The 21807-nt window shown below is 46.2% G+C and overlaps 1 protein-coding gene across 12 annotated transcripts in view; it reads right to left on the bottom strand.

Annotated features, from left to right (window-relative positions):
- The window catches only part of Rab27a (RAB27A, member RAS oncogene family), a 59272-nt gene that overhangs the window by 2549 nt on the left and 34916 nt on the right, over positions 1-21807 (bottom strand). For 5 of the 12 annotated variants that reach the window (XM_087563471.1, XM_087563472.1, XM_087563469.1 and 2 more), the window contains exons 3-6: positions 19686-19771; positions 17529-17632; positions 13221-13344; positions 2975-5126 (exon numbers count right to left, since the gene is read on the bottom strand). In XM_087563471.1, the coding sequence (XP_087419597.1) occupies positions 4928-5126; positions 13221-13344; positions 17529-17632; positions 19686-19771 (513 nt within the window). In that variant the 3' untranslated portion in view covers positions 2975-4927. 12 annotated transcript variants of the gene reach the window in all.

The following is a 21807-nucleotide window of genomic DNA, read 5'->3' as shown; positions in this document are numbered from 1 at the left end:
GGGTGAGAGAATAAGGGAGTATAAGACAATGGTTTCTCTGTGTAGCCCTTACTGTTCTAGAACTCTGTAGACAAGGCTGGCTTTGAACTCAAAAGATTGGCCTGCCTCTGCTTCCTGAATGCTGGAATTAAAGGTGTGTGCCTGCCACACACCCCCAAGAAACCCCTAAACCCACCTTAACCCTAGCTTCTAAAGGCATTTTAATGTGGCCTTATGCATGAGGATTAGGAGATAAAGCACCCTGAAGAAAAAGTCATATCTTGCCATGTGGGCGTAGGCTTCTTAAGGATGGTCACTGCTCATAGTTTTGAGACAGGGTCTCACCAAGTAGTGCTGGCTTGCCTGGAACTCATAGAGATCTGTCAGCTAACCACTGCCTCCCATTGCTGGGATTAATGATTGTGCAGCCACCACGTCTAAAACAGGGCAATGGGATTTTGTTGTTGTTGTTGTTTTGTTGTTGTTTTTCTTTTGTTGTTGTTTTTTTTTACAATAGTCTACAGGATTTGGGTGAAATTACTATCCTATCACTAGGAGCTTCCTCAGGACACCTGACAAGGCAACTCTACTCCAGGAGAAGAGGTGGAGGAAGGTTATCTTCATTAACAAAGTTAAATTTTTGGTTCGTGTTTGTGTGTAGGATGATGTCAGACAGCTGAGGGCAGGTACAAGATAGAACAAGGCCTGTTATTGGACAGGAAGGAAGAATGGGTGGGAGAAAAGTTTGAGGGAAGAGGAGGAGACTGGAACCGGAACGTGGAAGAAGCCTTGGAGAGAACATGGCGGCGGATGTTAAGATTCCACTCAGTACCTTTATAGGTTGTTATGAATGTTTTTTTTTTTTTTTTTTTTTGGTTCTTTTTTTCGGAGCTGGGGACCGAACCCAGGGCCTTGCGCTTCCTAGGTAAGCGCTCTACCACTGAGCTAAATCCCCAGCCCCTGTTATGAATGTTCTTAAGGGATGGATGTGCATGGGGCTTTGTATGTTTAGGTGGGAAATTATTATCTTATCAATTAGATCAGAGGTTATTGTGTTGTGTGTTCTCGCATGTAGTGATTTAAGTTTAAGAAAGTGTGGCAGCTAGAGACACTGGGCCACCACAGAGTTGGGATGTGTGTTTCTGGCATGGAAACCTGCCTTGGGAACTGGATGGGTAGAGAGATTGCTGCCAGGCTCAGAGAGAGGCCTTCAGCAGTGTGATAAGGGATGGAGTAAAGTAGGTGAGAGACTTTGCTGACTGAGATGAAAATATCTACCAGATATCTTAGGGCACTGCGGTGCTGGACCTAAAGCGGGTAAAAAGACAGCCTTTTTTATAATTTTATAGAAACATCTGTGCCCTTCCCCCCCAGAGGCTCTTCCCTATATAATCCAAACACTTTGTATACCTGCACCCTTTTTGTACCTTTGGCCTCCTGGCTGATGGCTCCCCTCTCTCTCCCTTCTCCTCCCCGTCTCCCATGGTTCAGGGTCATGCTCATTTAGGACTCTCCCAGATGTGTTTGCCTCTGGCTATGCTCACCTACATATCTATAATGAATTTCCTCCACCATATCTAGGAGCAGTCATGCAGTTTCCTCGGTTTTTTTTGTCCATCCCCCATCCTTGATGAGTTCTCATCTGCAGATGTGTGGAATAAACACAGAAGGGTTGTGAGCTTGCACACTTAAGAGACCCCAGTTGCACCTCCACTTTACCCGTGCCCCCAACCTTCTTAGCTATGGCTCATACACTTTGACAAATCCTCTTCAATAGGGTTAGCAAACCAGGCACCAGATTCTCAACATGGGCCATTCTAGTGGACTGTGAAGATGGCTGCTCTTTTATAGGACATGGTTGGACAAAGTGGTATCTGAACAGTCTTGGAGAGAGCACCAGGTAGACCTATGGAAAGCTTGCGTCCAACGCAGACCCACACGTGCTAGATCAGAGCCAACTCAGGGACGCACATGCACCTGAGGAGGGCAGACAACGGCTTGAGCATGTAAGGTCTGTAGCCAAGCCTTCCCCAGTGCCCTAGCACCATCCCCTGTTCTGCTTTGGGTGCAGGCCTTAACCATTTTTGGTTTTGTTCCCACAGACTACCTAGTTCACCGATTCACAAAGGTGCTCGATAAATATTGGATAAAACCTTTTGAATTGGGTGCAGGAGAGATGGCTCAGCTAAAAGCACTGGCTGCTCTTCCAGAAGACCCATGTCCAACTCCCAGCAACTACATGGCAGCTGACAACTGTCTGTGATTCTAGTCCCAAAGAATCCAAGGTCCTTTTCTGGTCTCAAGGATATGCACACACAAGGGACACAGACACACATTCAGGCAAACATTCATACACATGTGTGGGATGATGTCATCATACAGGTGAGGCAGGTACAGGATAGGAGGCCTGTCATTGGACAAGAAGGATGGGCGGGAGAAAAGTTTGAAGGAAGAGGAGGAGACAGAAACGGAAGGGAGGAGAGGCTGCAGAAGAGTCACCAGACAACTAAGATTCCACACTGACGCTAAGATTCCACGCTGTACCTTTACAGGTTGTTATAAATGTTCTTAAGGGATGGACGGTGCTGGGCTTTGTATGTTTAGGTGGGCAATTATATCTTATCAATTAGATCAAAGTTTATTGTGTTATGTGTTCTTTCATGTGCAGACTTAAGTGTAAGGGAGTATGGGATGGCTAGTCTGGGCCACCACGGAGTTGGAATGTGTGCTTCTGGCAAGATATCCAGCAGACATCTTGGGGCATTGTGGTGCCAGATTCTAGTGGGGGGTAAAAGGAAACCTTTTTTTTTTTAAATAATTTTACAACGACACACACAAAATAAAATAGACCAAAAATAAATAAATAAAACCCTATTCCAGCTATCTTCCTTGGTTAGTTTGATCAGGCTCCTCAACGAGCATCTCATGGACTCTGTGTTCCTGAATCCTGGTTCCTTTGGCATTACAATTCCTAGTTTGAAATATTCACTGAAACTTTATATACTGGACCTCTTTTATTATTTATTATTATGGTTTAATTGGCACAAAGTTCACTGAAGAGCGTTTGCTTTCATACAGATTTGTAAATAGAAAAATACAGTGACAATAAGTACAGTTATTTTATATCAAATTTAAATCATTTTCAAAGAGAATACAGTTTTGTTTGATTTCAACAATTCAAGGCCGCTCTCTCGCTGGGCAACTATCACATATCTTAACATCCGTGCCTGGTGCGGGGCCAACAGAAGGCGAATCCGACAATGGATCTCCTTCTAGAAACCTGCACTGTGCAAACATTGGCTTTGATTCTTGAAACAGAATTTCACTGTGTCACTGTCTGTCCTGAAACTCTATTGACCAGCCTGGCTTCAAACTCGCTGCCTGCCTCTGCCTCCCAACTGCGGGAGATTGAAGGAGTGCGCCACCAACACCTGGCATAGTAATACGTTTGTATTTACAAAGGAGACATTAATTAAGAAACGTGCCCTGACGTGCAGTACAGTCCACTGAAGTCTTAGAGCAACATTGGAAGGCACGACTGTGATGGGCCCCAAGTTTCCGGTCTTTAGGATTCAGATGCATAGGCCTCGGTGACAACTTTGGTGTTTCAAAGAGTCCCTTATTTCAGGGACAGAAAAAGCTTAGTAGCCATGGCTATTTTGTCTGGGGAGGGGGTCAAAGGACAATGGCAATAAATGATCGATGTTCCATTTTTAAAAATCTTCTGAGAGCCAGGTGTGATGACCACACCTTTTATCCCAACACTTAGGGGGCTGAAACAGGTGGATCTCTGTGAGTTTGAGGCCAGCCTGGTCTACAAAGGGAGTTTCAGGCTGGCCAGAAACTACATAATAAGACCCTGTCCCCCCAAAAAAACAAAACAAAAACAACAACAACAAAAAAAGCCACTCGAAAACTACCATGCAAAGCACGTGGTTTCCTTTATACTGTCAAAAAACATAAGTGCCCAAATTCTCAGTGAAAGTTACAGGCTAAAAAACACCTCTCCTAAACTAGCATATAAATGTGACTGCTTAAAGACAGACATTGATCTCCCTCCAGATAGCAAATAAACAAGCTGTTTAATTAACAAGAGCTTCCTTCAGTTACACAAATGGGGGAGAAAACAAACTGGGAAACCCCAACACCACCAAAGCTTGATGGAAAAGTCAAATTCGCAGTCTACAGACAAGTGAAAGCACAGCCTGAAGTGCCAGACCAGACATACGTACAAATGCACACACAGCAGATGCATCTTCAATGTTCAGATGTGGGCTGAACCACGGATAAACTCGAGGGTCTCCATGACCCCTCGGCTAAAAGCCAGACAATCTGACTAAACTTGATCCCTACTTCACCCACCCCCAAACTCACGGTGAGTCAATCCGGTCTACTCAGAGCCTATAGATATGGCCGCCATCTGTTTACGTTCATGTCAAAGGGAAGGCTAAGTTTAAGGTAATGCTGAAAGACATTGATCCATGGTACACACTTATTAGCATTCACGTGAGAGTGATATTCTACGGTATGGATTCTGAACTCTGGATTCTCTAGACCATGCTAGCTTTTCATTGCCCAAACATCTTAACGTCTTCAGTGAGACTCTAGGGCTGTGTTGAGGCAGTTGACTGTTAAGGCAGGCGACGGGACCATCAGCATTCTACATGACACGCAAGCTTCCATGGCTGAAATCTTGGATCCCTGAATGACCCGCGGCCATGGGCTTTTTTTTTCTCTAAGACACTTTTGGCTCTGTGAAATAGTTCTCCCAATTCATGGACTAAATCATATGAAGTTGCAATGAGTTACAATTGGATGTTGAGTCAGTTCTACTGGGGATAAGGAGCAGCACTTGGCACGTGATGCTGGCTTGGTCTCTACAGAGGATTTGGCAGGCAGGGGCCAGGCGCTGCTGCCGCCACTGCCGCCGCCATGCTCACTCGGTGTCTCAACAGCCGCATAACCCCTTCTCCTTCTCCTCACTGAGTTGATCTGTAGAAGTATGGCCATTGGACCGCACCACCCCCTCTGGAATCCAGGATTTGTCCACACACCGCTCCATCCGCTTCATGATCAGGTCCAGGAGCATCTCAATTGCTTGGCTTATGTTTGTCCCATTGGCAGCGCTGGTTTCAAAATAGGGGATTCTGGAAGAGAGAAACCACTGGGGTAACAGTGTGGAGAGAGACAGTGACCTTTGCCCTTCATAATTTTTGGGCCATTCACAATCTAGAGAATCTGAGGATAAATATACATGACCAGCAGTGTGACTTCAGTAGTGCCCAGAGAGGCGACAGTGTTTCAGTTATAATTCAATGTGTCAAATTACAAAGAAAAAATGACTCCTATTCCAGTGTGTGCCTCTCAAAACCGTTCCTTCATATTTCATTTTTCAAAATGATATCATTGGCCAGTACCTAAAGCAAATGCCTAATTAGGCTTAAAGGAATGACATCATCGCAATTGGCAATCAGTCTGCATGGGCTGGCGTTTGCACTAGGCAACCACCAATAGCTACCACAGAGAGCCAGTGTTTCCTTAAGGAAATACAGGGCCAGGTATAGCGTTGCACACCCACAATCCTAGTGTGGGAGGTAGAGGCAGGATTGTAAGTTTAAAGGCAGCCGCACAACACAACAAATTTGAGGAAAGCCTGGGCTATATTAGACCCTGTCTCAAAAAAAAAAAAAAAAAAAAAAAGAAAGAAAAGAAAAGAAAAAAGAAAGAAAGAAAGAAAGGTGCAAGAGGAGGGGAGAACGGGGGGGGGGGTGGGGGGAGAGGGCTTTAATTACATGCCCTAACTTCTCTGGTGTTGGGAGTGTTAAGTTTCAACAACCCCCCCACACACACACACAAGCATACCTGGCCTCTAGATCCTTCTAGCATCTCTCAGTCCCTTCCTGTGTGGCTGGCATACACCACCCTCTACCCTGAGCCCAAGGTCCGGTCTGCCCTTCCCCCAGCAGCTCTTCCTTAGATAATCCAGACATTTTTGGTTTCCCACCTCTCTGTCTCCTGGTACCTTCGGCCTCCTGCCTGCTATACTTGGTTCCTCTTGAAGGACACTAGTTCTTATTGAAGTGTAAGAGATATTAAGAAGCTTGGCCTGGTAGAAAGTAGGAAGGTTATGGGGGTCCTGTGGAGGACCCTAGGGGCTTTTGCTAGCCTTACAACCACCACCTCAGATCAAATTAGGCCAAGTACCAGCTTCTCACCTCGGGTCAAGGCTAGGCCAAGTTCCATTCTCCACCCACGGTTCTCAGGAGGAGCAGGGACATTCTTGAAAAACCACAGAATGTACTGACATAGTCACCTGAACCTCTGGTCCCAGATAGAGTTTGAATGCGTGTCATATGCTTGCTGGCCAATAGATTCAAAGGTCAATATGCTTAGTCAATAAGTTTAAACTGTAACCTTGCTGATGTAGTCTGTACCCCTAAAAAGTATAAAAACTGCTTGTTATAACCATTCAAGGTCGCCTTCTAGTCACTCGCCACAAGGGGCTGATTGAGGGTTTACCCCGACACGCTGGGGAAATAAACCTCTTGCGTTTGCATCAAACTCTATTCTTGTGTCTCACTTGGTGGGGGGTGTCTCCCAGCAGTTTAAGACTCACTTTGAGCCTCTCTCCCTCCCCTCCCCCCACATAGTTCAGGGTAATGACTACTCTGGACTCTCCCAGATGCCCCAACCTCTGCCCTCTCACATATCTATAATGAACTTTTTCCTCCACCATGCCTGGGAGCAGTCATGTTCTTTCCTTTTCTTTTCACTCAGGGAACACAAAGGTTCTTGCATCTATAGATCACTAGGAAACCAGGAACGTTAAGAACCCAGGAGCTTCTTTTCAAAGGAAAAGATGTACCACCTGTTTTCCACCCAGACAGTCAAAAGTGGATGCTGTTAAGGGCCTGATGACCTTTGCTCTCTGCAGAGCCAGAACTCATCCAACCCCTACCCCACTCCTTCAAAGACCTTTATTTTTAGTTTTGTTTCCCAGTCAATAGAATACAGGTACTTTATAGACCCTAGGACTTCTTCACTATCCATTTGATGGAGACATCCAGATCTTCCCCTAGGTCCTTAAGCTAGTACATGTAGCCTATCTCTAAACCTATCTTCCTGGAAGAAGTAACATATACTTTGAATTTGATACAGTTATGCTTCCCTGTGCACTGGAGATTGTATTATACCAGGAACTCCCCCCCACAAAAATGGTACTGCATTTAAATATGCTTACACACACACACCCAAAGGGGTCATTGTGCTAATAAATGGCACACTTGTGTTCTCCATTCCCATATATGTTCTCATACATCCTATAGACCCTGTTCAAGTAGGAAATGCCCTCTTGGATCCCCAGTGAGCAACACCCACAACCTTTTGTGTTTTGAGACACAATTTAACTAGGTAACTCAAATGGATCTTGGATTTTCCATGTAGTCCAGGCTAGCCTCAAACTCATAGTCCTCCTGCTTCAGACTATCCAGTATTCAGACTGCAGATGTGTACCACCACTCCCATCTTACTATGTTATTTTTAAAGATTTATTTATTTTATGTATGTGAGTACACTGTTGCTGAACCAGAAGAGGGCATCAGGTCCCATTACAGATGGTTGTGAGCCACCATGTGGTTCCTGGGAATTAAAACTCAGGACCTCTAGAAGAGCAGTCAGTGCTCTTAACCGCTGAGCCATCTCTCCAGCCCCCAGCTTACTATGTTATACTTTTGGTTTTTGTTTCTGTTACATGCACTTGGGAAGCTGGGGTTGGGGTATCGAAAGTGCCAGTCTGGACTGGACTACATAACTATTTAGCAAGACCTTGCTTCAAAACCAAAAGCAATGACAGACTAAGATTCTGGATTGGCCACATTAGTGAATTCCCAGACAGTCAGAAAGCACAAGTATTCTAGGTTGTAGAGCGAGTACGGTGCTCCCAACATAGCTCTGAAGCCTTCTCCTTATCTGTGAAAAGGAGGAGCAGTAGGTATGAGGTCATGGTGGCTGACATCAACACAGGTACAACACTTAACACTGTCAGACTTGAGAGAGACTTTTCTCAGTAGCAGTATTCCTTGTGGATATGGTGGTGCACACCTGCAATCCCAGCACGCCAGAGGCACCATTTCTGCACATTGAGTAGCAGCTTCTTCTGTGTTTTGTTTCAAGACAGGGTTTCTCTGTATGGCCCTAGCTGTCCTGGAACTCACTCTGTAGACCTGGCTGGCCTCAAGAACTCAAGAGATCCTCCTGCTTCTGCCTCCCGAGTGCTGGGATTAAAGGCATGCCTTGTGCTTGTGTTTTCTTTTCCAAAAACGTATCTGAAAACAAGTTTAGGTTTCTAGACTTAAATTCAAAAGGATCAGTATTTTCTCCATAGAAAACTGACACTGCCCTTTCTGTCCACAAGATGGCGATAAAACAGCACTGCCAGGAAGAGCTCTTGCTCTTCATAGCGGTATGAAAAATGGTTGGTTGATATTTATATCCACCCACAAACGGCCACTTAACAGTTACTTGGAAGTTCCTGGAGACAAAAGAATATTTTGATGTGTTTTTTTTTTTCTTTTTCGTTTTTCTTTTTTTCGGAGCTGGGGACCAAACTCAGGGCCTTGCGCTTGCTAGGCAAGTGCTCTACCACTGAGCTAAATCCCCAACCCCCTTGATGTGTTTTTTTTTTATTTTTTCTTTTTTTTCGGAGCTGGGGACCGAACCCAGGGATGTGGTTTTTTTTTAAAGATTTCTTTATTATATATAAGTACGTTGTAGCTGTCTTCAGACACACCAGGAAGAGGGCATCAGATCTCATTACAGATGGTTGTGAGCTACCACGGGGTTTCTGGGAATTGAACTCAGGACCTCTGGGAGAGCAGTCAGTGCTCTTAACCACTGAGCCATCTCTCCAGCCCTTGATGTGTCTTTAATAGGCTGGGAGGTGATGGCACACACCTTTTTATTGCCATCATTCAGGAGGCAGGGGCAGACAGATCTCTGTGAGTTTGTGAAGCCTAGTCTACAAAGGGAGTTCCGGGACAGATAGATTCATCACAATTTAAAAACAAAAAGCATTAACCATTGCTTAATAACTGTGTACAGTGTTGGGCTGGAGTGATGGCTCAGCAATTAAGAGCACTGACTGCTCTTCCAGAGGAAATGTTCAATCCCAGCAACCACAGGGTGGCTCACAGCCATCTATAATGAGATATGATGCCCTCTTCTGGTGGGTCTGAAGACAGCTACATTGTACTCAATACAAATAAAATAAATAAATCTTATAAAAAAAAACCATCAAGTAAACAAAATGTTTTAAAACAGTTGGTTTCAAATCAATGCAAGGGACTGTCTGCTTTACACCTGTCCACCAGGTACCCACAGGGCATGACCCTCCACGGATGACCTCTATTATTTACTTATTGACAAAACTGGAAACTGAACACCGAGTTGCCAGAGATTAAGAGATGACTGAGAGGTTAAGGGTGCCTACTGTCCTTGCACAGGATCCATGTTCGGTTCCCAGCACCCATATCGGGCACTCACAACTGTCTGTAACTCCAGCTCCAGAGAGACATGATGCCTCTGATATCTGTGGTGCACACATAGACAACTACACCTAATTAAATACTTTTTAATCCAGTGCAGGAATGGTATATATATGATGTATCATATATATAAAATATATACTATAAATATATGCACTCACTATATATATTATAATATATATATATGCACACACATATATTCATATGTTCACTAGCACTTGCCTGGCATGTGCAAGGCCTTGAGGTCAGCCCCCAGCACTGCAGAAGTTGTTAGAAAGACAATGAGAGTTTTATCAATGTGTCTAGATGTTTGGCTTACACGTGGATCCAGAACTCAAGCGAGTCTTGCTGGATGTTGAGTGCTCCCAGGAAAGGGCTGTGTGATGACCACTTGAACCTGGAGGACTGTGGCAAAGGAAATCTGGATTCTCTACTGAGTTACAGAGGCTTCCAGGAATCAATCTTGTGCGTTTGGTTATAGCTTACTCATACTGTTTCAAGAAGTATGCACAATATCACGTTAATTTCTTACTTTTTAAAGTTTATTATTTTTATGTGTGTGAGAGTTTTGCCTGCATGTATATAGTTGTCCCATGTGTGTGCCTTTTGTCAGAAGAGGGCATATTGGAGCCCCTGGATCTGGAGTTAGGGACAGTTGTAAGCTGCCGAATAGGTGCTGGGAATTGAACCCCGATCCCTTGCTCCTATACATGGAGCCATTACTCCAGCCCCCATTAATTCCTTCCCCAACACAAGCGAGGATGTCAAGTTTACAAGGGATCAAACGCTCAGAGATCAAATTCCGACCATGTTCCCTAGTTCAGAGTTAGCACAGAGCACTGCCAAGTTCAGGCCTCTGAAACCCAAAACGGCATCTGTGCTGACGTATCTATCACCGACATAGTGAATAAAGATTTTCAACTGGGCTTTCAGTGCAGAAACTTCAAGTACCTTCCCTCATCGGCAACCAGCAGGGGGGGCCAAGTCCTCCTCTCAGATCTGTGGCCGATTATGTGCACAGCACACAAGTACATTCAGTTGTCCTTTAACCCCATTCACAGTTTTCTTGGCTTTCTCCATTCAGAATAAAAGAAGGCAAAGGGACTTATTACCAGCTCCGGTTAGCTTCTGTGACTAAAGGAGCATGGACGGCTTCCATTCCTGTCCTCTCTTCTCCTGGCATTTCCTTTATCCTCATCAATAAAACCTCTTCTCATTAGCACTCAACTCAGCCCATCTTTGTGACCTCTTCCATGACAAGGGTGTGCTGGACACAGGGAAGACGGTCCCTGCAGGGCTCAGACCTTGATACAACAGGAAGCAACACCAGACTCTCTGGTGCTGGGCAGACTACAGAATCCCGAGACCCAACATGCAGTAATAAAGAAAGATCGGATGAAGGCCCAGAGTGGCCAGGTTGTTCCTTCCACTCACTCTCCAGGTGCTTGAGACATCCTTGTGGAAAGACTTCTCTCACTGACCTGCTTTTACATTCACTTCCCAAAAGCAGGGCAATAACTATGGCCCCTATTGCCTCATGGCTGACTTCCTCCTTTCTCCTTGCAAAACAACATCCCTTTCAGCACTTCAGCCTGACTTGTAGTGTTTGGCCCCTCTGTTTCCTTTCCACACTTTGAGAGCCTCTCAAACGGGATGGGCCATACCAGAACTGCTTGGGGTCTAGGTCTGCCGGCCACTAGCTCAGAATCTCCCAAGTGGGTCAGTCATGACTGCTGCATTGGAAATTCATATGGGAAGCTGTTAAAGGCACCGGGTGCCCCTGTACCCTGGCTGAGCATTTCTCATTTTCTGCTCTCGGTGGGCCACAGGAAAGGCGCGGGGGAAGTGAGGCATTACCCTTTAAAGATTTCTCACACGTCTGCTCTGACATGCTGACTCATCTTGGCACAGCCTAGCAACCAGACTTGCACCTGTCCCACCGCCCTCGCCTCTCTTAGCACTCAAGACTGCTAAGCCAGGTGTGTGATTAACCCTAAGATAAGGTCCTGGCTCATGCAGGATGCCCACACCACTAAGGTCAGAGGCAACGGCCGTGGGCAGTGTCAGGACACGGATGTAAATCCTACTTGCCCCTCATTACCAATACCCAACTCCACAGTTTGCAGTCAGCTTCCTTTCCTGACAGCCCATCCTGTGAACCCCAAGATTTAGCATCGGACACACAGAGAGATCTTTGGAGACTACGTAACTACCGTGGCATAAAGTCAGATCTCTGCAATAGATGAGTGCCCTCGCACAGGCTTGCGTGTTCATATATACACCTGTGCATGTGTTAGTGGAGGCAGAGGTTAACCGTGAGTGGCAACAATCCACCTTGGTTTTATTTTGATAGGTTTCTCACTGGCCCGGAATTTACCAACTAGTGACCTGCTTCTGCCTCCTTGCTCTGAGATTAAATGAGAGCTAACACACTCAACTTGTTTTTGTTTTGTTTTGTAAGATAGGGTCTTGCTATGTAGACCAGGCTGGCCTCAGACTCAAAACGATCAACCTGCCTCAGCCTCCTGAGTACTGGGATTAAAGGCGTGTGCCACTGCTAAGCTTTAAACAGGGGTTCTAGAGTTGGGGGCGGGAGGATGGGCATCAAACTCAGTCCTCAAGCTTGCATGTTAAGCACTCTGCCAACTGTGCCGTAATGTCCCCAGGCCAGGATGTCTTCATATACAAGCGTCTAACTGAAACTTAACTGCTAACACTCCACATGACCAAGCCACAGAGTCCAGGCCCATACTCTAGCCACTGTACAAAGCTCCCACGTATTTCTAAGAGCTCGAGATGGAAGTAAAGTGAAGCGACCATCACTGTCACCTACCCCTTTCACGTGCAAGCCCTGTGGTCCCTCCATGGACCCACTAAAAGCTTGAAGAAAAAGACAGCATTTTCTGGCCCTCCCCTCAAACCCAGCTTAAAGCAAGGGGGCAGCTTCACTTCCTCCTGGCAAAGTCAGTGCCTGCTCTGTGATACCCAAAAAGGTCACCTCAATAGCCGGAACTCTGCAACGGTAAAGTGGTTTTGAAATTTCCTTGCCAAACACAGAGGATTTCCTTATTCTATGAGTTTTTTGTTAGCCAGGTGGTGGCAACACACACCTTTTAATTCTAACCCAGGAGAGGTGGAGGAAGAAAGATCTGTGAGTTCAAGGCCAGCCTGGTCTACAGAGCAAGTTCCAGGACAGCCAGGGCTATATGGTGAAGCCTTGTCTGGAAAAACAAAACCAAACCAGTCTTCTGTTTGTATATTGGACAGAAGGCCCTACAGTCAGTTCATCTGCATTCAAGGATGTATTCCTACAAATTCCAAGGAGCTTCAAGAGAGGACAGAGTCAGCAGAGGACACCACTATCCCCCATGTTTGTTCTATAACTCCTGCTGTGATGCTCCTGTGAAATCTGAGGGGTCTGACACCTCTCAGAAGGCTGAGCGCTTTCTCTCTCTTTTTTTTTTTAAATTTTTATTTATATGAGTACACTATAGCTGTTTTCAGACACACCAGAAGAGGGCATCAGATCCCATTACAGATGGTTGTGAGCCACCATGTGGTTGCTGGGAATTGAACTCAGGACCTCTGGAAGAGCAGCCAGTGCTCTTAACCACTGGTCCTTCTCTCCAGCCAATCTCTTTTCAGATGCTTGCTTGCTAATGTTTCCCTTTCCTCTGGACCCCACCATAGGATACTCACCCATACTTCTCTGCGAGTTCCCTGGCTTCCTCCTCTTTCACAGCCCTCTGGTCTTCTAGGTCACTCTTATTTCCGCAGAGCACTATATCTGGGTTTTCGCAGTACGCGTGCATCTGTAGCTGGCCTAAGGCATGGGAAAGACCATAAGTCATAACATAAGCACGTGACCAACAGAAAATCCATGCAGAGGTGCTTCTGCAAACCTCAAGTGAGTATACAGAGGTAGAGAGCTGATAGGATACTTTCCCTCTGCCTTGCAGAACCATAGATTACATTCCTAAAGCTGGCCACCAAGGTCTAGTCCCCTGTTTGGCTACTTCCTCCTCCTGAGGCTGACACACAGAGGTCCAGCTATCAAAGTATTGAAGTCCAGGATTCAAAAGCTCCTTTTGACTCACCTAATTAACATGTACAATCAGAAGACACCAACTCATCCTAACACAGGGTTCCCCCACTTCCCTTTTAGAAACTGCCATTTGCCTATGGCCACATCTGCCTCTACTTTATCCAGAGGCAGTGCTTTGTCCTCTGAAGCAAATATCCCCTGCCCTTCTCCCTTACCCCATTTCTCCCCTCTCCCTTGTTCCTTTTCATCCCTCTGGGACTAATCAACCTCCTTTGTTCTGAGAACTAGTCTTGGTGTATCCTGTGCTGACTCTGGTTCTTTCATTTTCCTAGGCTTTTCCTATTTTTTTTTATCATCCTAAGGCAGGATCAGTCTATTTGAAACAATTAAGAAGCTGGGTGTGCCAGGCCCAGATCCAGGGCTTTGAGTTAGCCCACCCCAAAATCTACCTTTCATGAACTGCTTGAGCTCATGAAAGGGCTGGTTCTGCTGATCCAAAGCTGCAGGATCTCCCTGACGGAGGACAACATCAGGATATCTGAGAGGAGTCCCACTGGGGATCCAGTATTGATAGTTTAGCAGAAGCCAGAGGCCTCCAGCCAGACCAATGACTCATTGCAATGAACATTTGCATATCAGAAGAGGGCATCAGATCCCATTACAGATGGTTGTGAGTCACCATGTGGTTGCTGGGAATTGAACTCAGGACCTCTGGAAGAGCAGTCAGTGCTCTTAACCACTGAGCCGTCCCTCCAGCTCTGATGAGATGTTTTCTATGCTTTGTTTTGCTTTTTTAATTTCTTATGTTGGGGAGGTTGCAAGGGCAGAGGACAGATATGTGAAGGGAAGGGGAGATGAGTGGGATTGGGGTATATGAGGTGAAACTCACAAAGAATCAACAAAAAGTTAAAAAAGAGGAAGAGGAAGGAGGAGGAGGAAGATGAAGAAGAGGAAGAAGAGGAAGAAGAAGAGGAAGAAGAGGAAGAGGAAGAGGAAGAAGAAGAGGAGGAGGAGGAAGAAGAATGAGGAGGAGGAGGAGAAAGAGAAGGAGGAGGAGGAAGAAGGAGGAAAAGGAGAAGGAGGAGGAGGAGGAGGAGGAGGAGGAGGAGGAGGAGGAGGAGAAGAAGAAGAAGAAGAAGAAGAAGAAGAAGAAGAAGAAGAAGAAGAAGAAGAAGAAGAAGAAGAAGAAGAAGAAGAAGAAGAAGAAGAAGAAGAAGAAGAAGAAGAAGCAGCAGCAGCAGCAGCAGCAGCAGGGGTGTGGTGGTGCATGCCTATATCTCAGTACTCGAGAAGCTCTGAGTTCAGAGATAGCCTGGACTTCAGAGTAAGACCTTGTCTTATACAAACAAACACAAACTGTGGTTTGATGATGAAACAAGACATAGAATAAAGAGTAAATGAGTGTCACCAAGACCAGGGGAAACAGGGCACCACAATTTATATTCTGTAACCTTTGGAAACATTCACCTATAACCCTCTAGCTAGTCTGAACTAAAAAGCAAAAGTGACTAGCGAGATGGCTCAGTGGGCAAGAGCACATACTCCTCCAGAGGACCCGTTTTCTGTTCCCACCATTCACCTAAGTGACTCGCCCCCAGCAGCTACCCTGGCCTCACAGGGCCCCTGTGCTCACATGCACATACCCACACAGACACAAGATTTTAAAAACATAAAAAAGAAACCTCTTCTAAAAGGAACCAAAAAGAGCTCCAGGGTACTAAATAGTCCCAAATTCTAGAGAAGGGACATAAAACCCAACTTCTTTTCCCTCACATGGCAGAAACTGTCTGAAGTTTTGCAATCAGTGGTCTCGGAGCACATGACTTCGTGTGTGCTTTGTCCCTATCAGCCAGGAGTGTTGACACTTCAGTTCCTCCTCACAAAGGCAGGTCATACATATCTTATCAAGAGAAGGTGAAGGAGGAGGAAGTCTCCCCAAGCCTTAAATAACACAGGCCTGAATTTCAGGATATTGTTCTTTGCTTTTAGGAGACAACTTGGGTCACAAGACCTGCCCAGTCAAGATCTAACTGTGCCCATTTCCTGTACAAGCCAGACCTCCTCTAACCTACGTTTTTAATGTGCAGATCCTACACTCTTTAATGCCCAGTCACAAGTTCCTTCAAGATCTGCTCCATCCTCTTCTCTACGGGTCCCTTCTGTGCCCTCCGAGCACCTCCAAAGTCCACTGTCATGCTTACAAACATCTCCTAGTGTTGGAAACTTGATGGTTGCTGGCTGTGTGCTCTCCTCATCCATCCCCGCCCTCGTCCTGAGGGGCAAGTTATGTGACCACCTTAGCATCCTGATCTACAAATGAACACGATAGTACTTACTTCCCAGAGTCAAGGTGAAGATTCACTGATTCGGTGACTCTCTGGGTAAGGGGTATGGGCTAGCAGCCTCAGCTACCCCTGAGAACTTATCAGAAGTGCAAATTCTAGGTTTTATCCAACAGCTACTGACCAGGAACCGCTCCCCCAGGAGACTCAGATGCATATGAGCAATCAGTTAATAAGCCAAAGAACGTTTAAGACTCTGTAAGAATTAGTAACAGTTCATAGTGTCTATGTTGGTGAGTTTAAGAGATGTTATTGTTTGTTCTCTCTCTGTGTCTCTGTCTCTGTCTCTCTCTGTCTCTCTCTCTCTCTGTCTCTCTCTCTCTCTGTCTCTCTCTCTCTGTCTCTCTCTCTGTCTCTCTGTCTCTCTCTTTCTCTCTGTCTCTCTCTGTCTCTCTCTGTCTGTCTGTCTCTCTCTCTCTCTCTCTAATGGTTTACATATGCTTGGCCCACGGAGTGGCACTATTAGAAGGTGTGGCCTTGTTGCAGGAAGTGTGTCACTGGGGTGGGCTTGAAGACCTTCCTCCTTGCTGCTTGAGGATGCTCAGACTGTTCCTGGCTTCCTTCAGGTGAAGATATAGAACTCAGCTCCTACTGCACCATACCTGCCTGGATGCTGCAATGCTGCCATGTTCCTGCCTTGATGATAATGGACTGAACCTCTGAACCTGTAAGCCAGCCCCAATTAAATGTTGTCCTTTATAAAACTTACATTGGTCATGGTGTCTGTTCACAGCAATAAAACCCTAACTAAGACTCTCTCTCTGTATGTCTCTGGTGTCTCTGTCTGTCTGTCTCTGTGTGTGTGTGTGTCTCTGTCTCTGTCTCTGTCTCTGTCTCTGTCTCTGTCTCTCTCTCTCTCTGGAGAGGGAGAGATGTCCAGACAACATTTCTGTATTTCCCTGGGTGTCCTGGAGCTCCCTCTATAGACCAGGCTGGCCTCAAACTCAGAGAACCATCCACCTGCCTCAGCCTCCCAAGTGCTGGGAGTAAAGGTGTGTACCATACCTGAATGGTATCGTTATTCTCATCTCTAAACTTGGGCATGAAAATTACAAAGTAATTGGTGATTAATCGATCAGTTATCTGAAATTTTTTTCTAAAGAAGAATGTACCTAGACACCTAAACAACTGTACCCCAAGATGAGGCGCAGTGAGGCTCAGATATGTGTTCAAACAATAAAATAAAACAACAGTCTTCAGCAAGAGGGAGATAGTCTGGCTAAGATTATCATGGAAAACTTCATGGAAGCTCTTTCTCTACAGGTTTTAAAAAAAATTAACCTGGCCGGGTGGTAGTGAGACAGGAAGTCAGCTAGATGACTTCCTAATCATGTGGGCCAAAGGACTCAGCTCTCTGTTCAGGCTCCAGCACTGGGCTGGCTCACCCATGGGCTCTTCTCATCCCCTCCTGAGAGGATGAGAAAGGATCCCCAGCAGAGAGAAGGTAGCTCCAGGGAGCAAAGGATGTCAGTGATCTGAGGCCCTAAGCTGAAGGGTTTATTCTTAGCAGCCTTGGCACTGAGCTGTTTCTAGCAGAACACACATCACATGGACATGCCACAACATGGCAGTGCAGAACAAGTCCCAGGAGCAGGGCAGGGCTGGGGAAAGCACACGTACTTATCCAGTTTCGGACATTGAGGAAACTTTGCTCGTTTGTCAGGTCGAACAGAAGCAGGAAACCCATAGCGTCCCTGAAGAATGCCGTGGTCAGGCTACGAAACCTAGGGCACAAAAACAGACAGCTGGTCACTAATGAATGAAGTATAAATAAATAAAAGGGAAAGGAAAGGACATCACTCCTCCAAGTGTGGTGGAGGAGGACGTTTGTTATGGATGTGTGGGAGAGCATAGCCAGCAGCAGATATATCTGACAGAGCCCAAGAGTGGTCATGACCCTGAACGATGTGGGGAGAGGGGGAGTTGGAGGGAGAGAGCGACCAAGTACAACAGCTGGGTGGCCAAAGGTGCAGAAGGAGGAGCTAAAGAGGAGTGGGTAACCAAGGTGTCAGGATTGTACAGGAAGAGCTTCTGAGAGAAGGGCAGCCCAGCTCCTGGGCTGGAGAGTTCAGGGTAGAGGGTGAGGTATGCCAGCCATACCTTGTAATAGGCAGGGACTAAGGGACTCTGGGAGAACCTGAAGGCCGGGTCCCCCTTGATATGTTAAATAGGCTGCTTGTCTCTGGTTTGAAACTTAACAACTCTTGAGTTGTAAAGCCGCCATGACACCCTCAGTTTCCTACAAAGATGCATCAGCACGAAGTTCTCTCAAACAAGTGTTTACCACACCCCAAAATTCACCAGGGAACAGAATGTGTTATGGAAGACTGAGCTAGCTGTACAGGAGATCTTGATCTCAGCCAGGAAATCCTTGGACAACTCTGAGTTCACTGAGCCAAAACCAACAGTGTCAGGCATGTGTCTTCTCCTTCTACAAGTCAGTAGGTCTCACTTCCGGCTCTGTGTCTCTCTGACAACCATTTCATTACCCCTAAGGTGGGAGCAGTGTTGGGCCAACCTTTCCTGGTAGTCTACCTCCACAGGCTTTACCTGTGGTCCCTTCTCTTCTCTCTTTCCTTCTCACTTTGCCTAAACGTCCAGTCTGAAACTGGCAGGCAGGCTCCACTTCTGAGGAAATGCCAAACAGCAACCAGCTAGTCAGAAATAGGTTTTCCTCAATTACTGTGTCCAATGCTCTTACAAAAAGTCTTTACTGTTCACAGATACGTTCCAAAATAGCTATGGGTGGCATGATCTAAACTCTGCCCTCCAGGTAATTTGGGAGGGAGGAAGGAGAATCGTTAAGGGGAGATGTGAAATGAGAATGGTCACAACATGGGAATGATTGGAACTGAGTAAGGGACACAGGTTCAGTTAAATCTCCTCTTTGATTTTATATATACCTGGAGATTTCTATGGTTTTTCTCTTTTTTTTTTATTTTCTTGGGTTTTTTTTTTTTTTCTCATTAAAAGAAGGCTGGGAGATAGTTTGGTGGTTAAAGTGCTTCCCATACAAGCCAAGAACAGAGCTTGGATTCCCGGAACTCACATGACTATCAGGTAGGCATAGCAGACCACCTATAACAATGGCACCCAGGAGGCTGAGACTGGATCCTCAGAACAAGCTACAGAACTGGACCAGCTATGTGTGTGAGCACTGGGCTGGGGTGAGCTGGACTGGCTGTGTGTGTGAACACTGGGCTGGGGTGAGAGACCCCGGTTCAATGAGTAAGGTGGAGAGCACTAATATCAACTTTCAGCCCCCACATCACACATGTGCATGCATACCCACAGGAGAACACACACACACACACACACACACACACACACACCCTTCCAGGAGACTGTGAGAGACATCAGAGGCTGTGGCTAACTGAAAGCAACCTTGCACCAGAATGTCATGTGATTTATTTTAGTCAAGTAACCTCTGACCAGATTACTTTATCCCAACCAGATGTTCCACCAGGCCTCAGCAACAGATAAGAACAAAGCAAGCAGCCTTGGGACTCCCTTACAGGTGGAACAGACAGCCGAAGTCAATGGGGAGAAGCCTAAAGCCTGAAACAGGAGAAAGAAGGATGAGTCCCAAGTACAAAGTGTTAATTTTAAGAAGAGTTACATCTCCTTTGACCTTGGAGAAAATACGCCTGTCACCATCACCTCAGGCTGCCAACACCCTGGTCTGGCGGCTCATCTTACCAGGTGCAGAGGAGCCAGCTGGCTGCCTCTGCCTGCCCAGGTCAGTGAGGGTAGACTGAGGAGACTGAGGAGACATACCTCTCCTGCCCCGCCGTGTCCCATAACTGCAGGTGAATTCTCTGGCCTCGGCCTACAGTTCCATCTGGTCCATTCGCTCTGTACACCTAAAACAGCAAAGCAAAGATAAACCTAGGGAGATTCCGGGGCCAGTGGGCCCTTCTTGGCTTTCTATTCATCACAAAACCCCAAAGCATTTAGACTTCTCAAGAAAATTGAGTCCCTGATACGACCAGCTTTAGACTGGTGCAATGACCACACGTAGTACCTCCTACTAAGCCCTAGCTGGGGGTGTAGTTCAGTTACAGTCTTGCCAAGCAGCCACGAAGCTCCAGGTTCTATCCCCAGCACCGGAGAAGCAGGCATGGTGGCGTGTGCCTGCAATTCCAGCACGTGGGAGGTGGGACACAGAAGATAAAGAGGTCACTCTCAGCTATATATCAAACAATTTGAGGCCAGTCAAGAATAATGTATGGTGGGGGCAGAGAGAGAGAGGAAGAGAGGAGAGGAGGGGAGAGAAGAGAAGAGAGAGAGAGAAGAAAGAAAAGAGGAAAGAAGAGGGAGGAGAGAGAAGAGAGAGAAAAAAGGAAGGGGGAGAGAACGGGAAGAGAAAGGAGAGAACAAAGAGAGGAGAGAAAAGAGAGAGGAGAGAGCAAAGAGAACAGAAAGAGAGAGAGGAGAGAGAGAGGAGAGAGAAAAGAGGAGAAAAGAGGAGAAAAGAGTAGAGAGAGAAGAGAGAGGAAAGAGAAGAGAGAAAAGAGGGAGAGAAGAGAGAAAAGAGAGAGGGAGGGAGGGAGGGAGGGAGGGAGGGAGGGAGGGAGGGAGGATGGAAGGAAGGAAGGAAGGAAGGAAGGAAGGAAGGAAGGAAGGAAGGAAGGAAGGAAGGGGGAGAGGAAGCTGAGGATTGAGGCTGGAGGTGAGCCTCAGTAGTTCAGTGGGGCAGCACTGCCTTATTATATGCGAGGCTCCAGATCTGACCCACACGGCACCACATACCACACGGCAAAACAAACAGCAAATGTGCCACCATGGCAGCCGAGAGAACCTCAGCCAGCAGCCACTGCAGAGCAGTGTTGGAGACTTGTCCAAACCTTCCAAGAGCGCTCTGTCCCAGGCTTGTCCTAACCCAGAGCTTGTTCATGGGAAAGTCCCAGACCTGGCGACTCTGTCAACAGCAGTCCCTATAGTGACTTAACAGACACAGCTGGCTTCCAGGGGCAGCTAATAAATGTCTCATCTCTAGCATTGTCCCCCCAAAATAAACTTAAAAACAAAAGGGCCTGGTAGTGGTGGTATCTGCCTTTAATCCCAGCACTTGGAGACAGAGGTAGGTGAATCTCTGTGAGTTGTAGGCCAGCCTGGTCTACAGAGTGAGCTCCAGGACAACCAGGGATACACAGAGAAACCCTGTCTTGAAAAAACAAACAAACAGGGGCTGGAGAGATGGTTCAGTGGTTAAGAGCACTGACTGCTCTTCCAGAGGTCCTGAGTTCAATTCCCAGCAACCACATGGTGGCTCACAACCATCTGTAATAAGATCTGATGCCCTCTTCTGGTGTGTCTGAAGACAGCTACAGTATACTCATATAAAATAAATAAATAAATCTTAAAAAAAGAAAAACAAACAAAAAATCCAATCATTAATAAGATTTGCTGTATAGAGAAAATATTTCCTTCACATGCAAATATTGCTAATAATGTTAAAACAGCAAGGAACCATGCTTAAGGCCTCAGCATATATGACCCCTGAGGTTAGCCTCACTCCTTCCCATGATAAACCCATAGCTTCTGGAGAACTTCACAAACAAGATGATGGACTTTTTCATGGTCAAAACTTAAGTCTTAAGTTCCTTGTGACCTCATAGAGTAAGGATTCCTTCAACCATTGTGGCCTGTGGTTTTGTATATCAGCCTGTAATCCTGACCAGTGTACCTTGGGAACTACCCACTGGTTTCTTACTAAGAGGAAAAATAGGAGTTTTTTTTTTCCAAAAGCTCTTGAAACAGTGTGACTTCAGAAGCCACCAGTCATGTATGGCCACTTACTGTTAAGACTCTAAAGAGTGGTTCCTTCTACCTGTGTCTCTAAGTCCTTTTCCTCAGCATGAATCTTTTCTCCTTCCTAGCGCCCATGCCTACATCT

Source organism: Rattus norvegicus, chromosome 8, assembly GCF_021556685.1.
Source record: "Rattus norvegicus strain SHRSP/BbbUtx chromosome 8, alternate assembly SHRSP_T2T, whole genome shotgun sequence".
NCBI lineage: Eukaryota > Metazoa > Chordata > Mammalia > Rodentia > Muridae > Rattus > Rattus norvegicus.
Note: the sequence above shows the minus strand (reverse complement) of the source record. Positions and strands in the feature narration are given on the sequence as shown.